This window comes from Mandrillus leucophaeus, unplaced genomic scaffold (genome assembly GCF_000951045.1).
Source record: "Mandrillus leucophaeus isolate KB7577 unplaced genomic scaffold, Mleu.le_1.0 Scaffold276, whole genome shotgun sequence".
Lineage (NCBI taxonomy): Eukaryota > Metazoa > Chordata > Mammalia > Primates > Cercopithecidae > Mandrillus > Mandrillus leucophaeus.
In genome coordinates, this window is record NW_012102876.1 from 3,431,767 (window position 1) to 3,437,766 (window position 6,000).

At 38.6% G+C, this 6,000-nt stretch overlaps 1 protein-coding gene across 2 annotated transcripts in view; it reads right to left on the reverse strand.

Moving 5' to 3' along the window:
* CCDC81 (coiled-coil domain containing 81) overlaps positions 1–5,781 on the reverse strand; it is a 46,668-nt gene extending 40,887 nt beyond the window's left edge. For both annotated transcript variants that reach the window (XM_011984912.1, XM_011984911.1), the window contains exon 1: positions 5,270–5,781. In XM_011984912.1, coding sequence (XP_011840302.1) covers positions 5,270–5,348 — 79 coding nt within the window. In that variant the 5' untranslated portion in view covers positions 5,349–5,781. The remainder of the gene's footprint in view (positions 1–5,269) is intronic.
* Positions 5,782–6,000: the final 219 nt, after the last annotated feature.

Sequence of the window (6,000 nt, forward strand, 5' to 3'; positions counted from 1 at the left end):
TGAAGAATGCCTTTGAAAGGCTTACTAGTGGACTGGATATGACTTAGTAAAGTATCTCTGAACTTGAAAATGTGACAAGGAAACTTCAAAAGGAAAGCGAACAAAGACTGGGGAAAAAAAAAAACCCAGAGTATCCAAGGATTGTGAGGCAACTACAGAAGGGGTGTACTCAGAATGGGAATACTAGAAGAGGGAGAAATAATAGAGGAAATACTTGAAACAATTACTGAGAATTTCCCTCTAATGTCAGACGTGAAACCACAGATCCAGGAAGCTCAAATAACACCAAGCTGGATAAATGCCCAAAAAAGACACCTAGGAATATCATTTTCAAAGTACAGAAAATCAGAGCTAAAAACAAATCCTGAAAGAAGCTGGGCAGAGAGGGGAAGGAACACCTCATCTATAGAGAAACAAAGGTAAGAATTATATTGAACTACTTCTCAGAAATCAAGCAAAAAGAGAGTACAGTAAGACATTTCAAGTGTTGATAAAAGAAAACACCAACCTAAAATTCTGCATCCTGTAAAATTATTTTTCAAAAGCAAAGGAGAAATTGTGTTTCAGACAAACAAAAATTAATGGAATTAATTGCTAGTAGACCTGCTTTTCAAGAAATGTTGAAAGATGTTCTTTAGAAAAAAGGAAAATGATGTAGGTCAGAAACTTGGATCTACATTTAAAATGAAAAAAAAAAAAAAGAAAAGAGAAGAAAAGGAGGACCATCAAAGAAGCAATAAGTAAAGGTAAAATAAAAACTTATTTTTTCTTTGAGACAGGGTCTCACTCTGTCGCCCAGCCTGGAGTGCAATGGTGCAATCTTGGCTCACTGCAACCTCCACCTGCTAGGCTCTCAAGCAATCCTCCTACCTCAGGCTCCTGAGTAGCTGGGACTACAGTCTTGTGCCACCATGTCCATCTTACTTTTTTTGTTGTTGTTGTTTTAATTTTTTGTAGACAAGGTCTCACTATATTGCCCAGGCTGATCCTGGACTCCTGGACTCCTGGACTCAAGTGATTCTCCCACCTTGGCCTCCTAAAGTGCTGGGATTACAAGCATAAGCCACTGCACCTGTTTTTATTATTCTTAGCTGACCTAATAGATAGCAGTTTGTCCAATAATAGCAATAATTATTCAATTATGTATGCTTATTCATATATCATATATATTTATGTTTATATATATGTGAAATGAAATGAATGACAGCAATGATACAAGGGATGGGAGGAAGGAATTAAGGTTTTGTTATTATAAAACAATCACACTACCTGTGAAGTGGTACAGTGTTATTTGGAAGTGGACTTGAATTGATTGTAAATATATATTGTAATCTAAGGCAATTTTTTAAAAAAGTATAACTGATATGCTAAAAAAAGGAGAAAACAGAATCATAAAATGCTCAGTTGAAAATAAAGATAGATACAAAAAACCAGGGCAAAAAGTAGAAAACAAAAACAAATATGGTAGATATTAATCTAGCTATATCAGTAATCACTTTGAACATAGGCTAAATGTACCAATTAAAAGACAGAGATTTTTGGAGTGGACCAAAAATCAAAACCCAACTATATGTTGTCTAAAAGAAACCCAATCTAAATCTAAAAACATATAGGTTAAAAGTAGATGGATGGAGGAAATATAGCATGGTAATACTAATCAAAAGAAAGCAGGAGTGGCTATATTAATTTTAGAACAGACTTCAAATCAAGGAGAGTTGTCAGAAATAAAGAGCATTACATAATAATAGGGGGGTCAATTCTTCAAGAAGACATAAGAATTTTTAATATGTATACACCTAAAAATAGTTGTCAAATTCATGAGGCAAAAACTAATAGAATTGCAAGAAGACATAAATGAATCCATTATCATACTTGAAGACTTCAGTACTGACCTATCAGAAATGAACAGATCCAGCAGGCAGAAAATCAGTAAAGGCATAGTTGAACTCAACAGCACCATCTGTCAAATGGATATAGTTGATATCTACAGACTAATTCATCCAACAGCAGTAGAATGCACATTCTTCTCAAGCTCACATGGAACATTGACCAAGACAGACCATGTTCTGGGCCATAAAACACACCTTAACAAATAGGATAGAAATCATACAATGCCTGCTCTCAGATTACAATGGGATTAAAGTAGAAATGAATAAGAGAAAGATAAGTGGAAAATCCCAAAATACATGGGGACTAAATAATATGCATCTAGATAACACATGGGACAAGTCAGAGGACTGTCACTACCCAACTTCAAGATTTACAATAAAGCCAAGTCATCAAGACAGTGTGTTATTGACAAAAGAATAGACAAATAGATTAATAGGACACAAAAGAGAGCCCAGGAATAGACCCATATAAATACAGTCAACTTATCTATGACAAAGAAACAAAAGCAATACAATGGAGCAGATTGTCTTTTAAACAAACATTGCTAGAACAACTGGACATCCACATGCAAAAAGTAAAAAAATAAATGAACCTAGACACAGACCTTACATCTTTCACAAAAATTAACTTAAAATGAATCATAGACCTAAATATGAAGTGCAAAACCGTAGAACTCCTAGAAGATAACATAGGGCAAAACTTAGATGATCTTGGGTATAGAAAAGACTTTAGATGAAACACCAAAGGCATAATCCAAGCAAGAAATAATAAGATGGACTTCATTAAAATTTAAAACTTCTGCTCTGTGAAAAACAATGTCAAGAGAATGAGAAGACAAGCCACAGACTGGAAAAAAATATTTGCAAAAGACACTGTCATGCAAAATATACAAATAACTCTTAAAACTTAACACTAAGAAAAGAAAAACTCAATTTAAAAATGAGCCAAAGCCCTTTATATATATATCATCAAAACACGACAAGCATATTAAAAGGTGCTCTCCATTATATATCATCAGGAAAATGCAATTTAAAACAATGAGATAACAATGCACACATCTATTAGAATGACCAAAATCTAAAATACAACAACAAATGCTGACAATAACATGGAGCAACAAGAATTCTCACTCATTGCTCTTGGGAATGCAACATGGTACAGCCCCTTTGAAAGACAGTCTGGCAGTTTCTCACAAAACTAAACATCCACTTACCATACAATCTAGCAGTTATGTCCCTGTGTATTTACCCAAGTGAATTGAAAACTTACATCCAATTTTTTAAAACCTGCACACAGATATTTAAAGCAGCTTTATTCATCATTGCCAAAACTTGGAAGCAACCAAGACATTTTTCAGTGGGTGAATAGATTAAAAAAAAAAAAAAAAAAAAACCTGTGGTACATCTAGATAATGGAATATTATTCAGAACTAAAAAGAAATGAGCTATCAAGCCACAAAAAGACATGGAGGAACATTAAATGCATATTGCTAAGTGAAGGAAGCCAATCTGAAAAGGCTTACACTGTATGATTCCGACTATATTACATTCTGGAACTGGCAAAACTATGAAGATAGTGGAAAGATCAGTGGTTTCCAGAGTTTGGGATTGGGGGTAGGGGTGAATAGGCAGAATAAAGGGGAGTGAAAATACTGTATATGACTGCAATGATAAATACATGTCATTTTACATTTGTGCAAACTACTATATGACTGCAATGATAAATACATGTCATTTTACATTTGTCCAAACTCATAGAATGTACAACACCAAGAAAGAACTCTAATGTAAACTATGAACCTTGGTTGATTTTGATGTGTCAATGAAAGTTCAATTGTAACTCAAGTACCACTCTGGTGGGGGATGTTGACAATAGGAGAGCCTATCCAAGTGTGAAGTTAGAGAGTATGTGGGACATCTCTGTCTGATATGGTTAGGCTTTGTGTCCCCACCCAAATCTCATCTTGAATTGTAATCCCTAGGTGTTGAGGGAGAGGCCTGGTGGGAGGTTATTGGATCCTGAGAGCAGTTTTCCTCATTCTGTTTTCATGATGGTGAGGGATTTCTCACAAGATCTGAGAGTATTATAAATGGCGGTTTCCCCTAGTCCCCTGGGCTTCTCTCTCTCTCTCTCCTGCCGTCATGTAAGACATGCCTGCTTCCCCTTCTGCCATGATTTTAAGTTTCCCGAGGGCTCCCAGCCATGCAGAGCTGTGAGTCAATTAAACCTCTTTCCTTTATAATGACCCAGTCTGGGATAGTATCTTCATAGCAGTGTAAGAATAAACTAATACATTGTCCCTCCTTCTTAATTTACTGTGAACCTGCAACTGCTCTAAAAAATCATCTTTTAAAAAAATTCTTACTGTACCATTTACCTCCTCCCTGGTAGCATTTACCCAAATGGTAAATTTACATTGATTTGTGTAATTATTTGATTAATGTGTATCTTCCCCACTAAACAGTAAATTCCAAGATTTTTGTTCACCATAAATTAACTAGTGCTCAGCATATAGCGAGGTTTCAAAATTACTTGAATGACTATATATAAATGTACAAATATAGCAAATGTTTTTAAATTCATTAAACCATTATCTTCAATGCTTCTTTCATGATGATTTTCAGAGGAAAAGATAGGAGTGATGCAGGGGAAGAGAAAGAAGTATCTGTTCGTATTTGTTTCCTGCGGTCATTTGGTTAAAGCCTAAGCAACATCTCTGTTATAGTGGTTTGATAATAATAAGAGTTTGCATTCCTGCAGCACTTTTCTTCCAAAGTGCTCCTATGGTTTGCAGACAGATCTCAGCCTCACTTTGGGGTGACTCTTCTACAAACGATGCTAAAAACAGATCTTGTCTTGCTACTAACCAAGCGTAATGAGTTTTCTCTGAGAAGGTGCCAGGTCCCCTTCCAAAGTACTTACCCTGTATCTTTTTATGATCATCTCATTTTCTTAATACAACCACATGACGTCAAAGGCAATAAAAGCAACCATCTTTGCAGGAACTCTCAAAAGGAGCCATTTAGGGTCTCTGCACCTCTTTTCTCTAGGTAGGCAAAAGGGTTGTGATCCATCCCAGTGGGTGGGGTGGGAATGCTTGTTTTTACCTAACCTTTATTGAGCACTTACTTTGTGCTAGTCCCTTTATTGATCACTTACTTTGCGCTGTCTATGCATCACCTGGTTTAATCAAAACCAGAAAAGGGTCTCTGGGCGTCCAGCGTGGGTCTGATGTGATTACCAGCTGGTTGTCAAGGCAACTTAGCCACTTGCAGGCCAGGCCTGAGCCAGGGAATAGGGAAGTGGGTCTCCCCGCTTCCCCTGCAAGCAGGTGAAGGTTCAGTTTCCAGGGCCACCCCCCACTACCCAACACGCTTACCCTCCTGGCTCAGCGAGGGCAGAGTGGGCAGCACCTGCCTGTCCAGGTCCTGCAGGGCACGGGCGATCGTATCCAACATCTCCAATTTCCAGGTGACTCCGTACTGAATCTTCTATGGGTCTCTTCTCTCCTATATGGAGTGTATACAAAAATGATTCTCCCACCCTCCAGCCCCTTCTCCACGGAGCTTTGGATGTGCCTTAAAAATCAGAATGACGAAAATCCTGAATCTGTTGACTCTTTTTTCCTCTTTCTTAAATAAACTTAAAAGATTCTTTCTCGCCGTCCCTCCCCACTGCCCTGGCTCTCGGGCAGCTCCCACCACAGGAGCCGCAGGAACTGCTGTCCGGCACTGAGTGAGAGTGTGCAGACCCGCGCCCTCCGTACCAGGGAGAGACCCAGTTAGGGGTGAGCTGCAGCCTCGAGGAAGGGAGGGGCACCAGGGAGAATGGGCCCGACAGGAAAGGGCGGGGCGCGTTGCTGGGACGCGAGAAAGACTCGCTCGGTTGCTAAGGCGTCAAGGCTGGGATTCGACCTCACCCCCTTAGATGGGCAGCTTCCAGGTTGCCTAGGTGATTCGGAAGCTCGAGGAAGCAAGGTTGGAAGTAACTTAAAGATAAATAAATAATTGGTTTTTACTTATCTGACCCCGGGCAGCGAAGAAACGTGGTTAGAGTGGTAGTTTTTGTACCTTGGACAAATCTAGGAATGCCTTTTGCTCAGAGCGATGG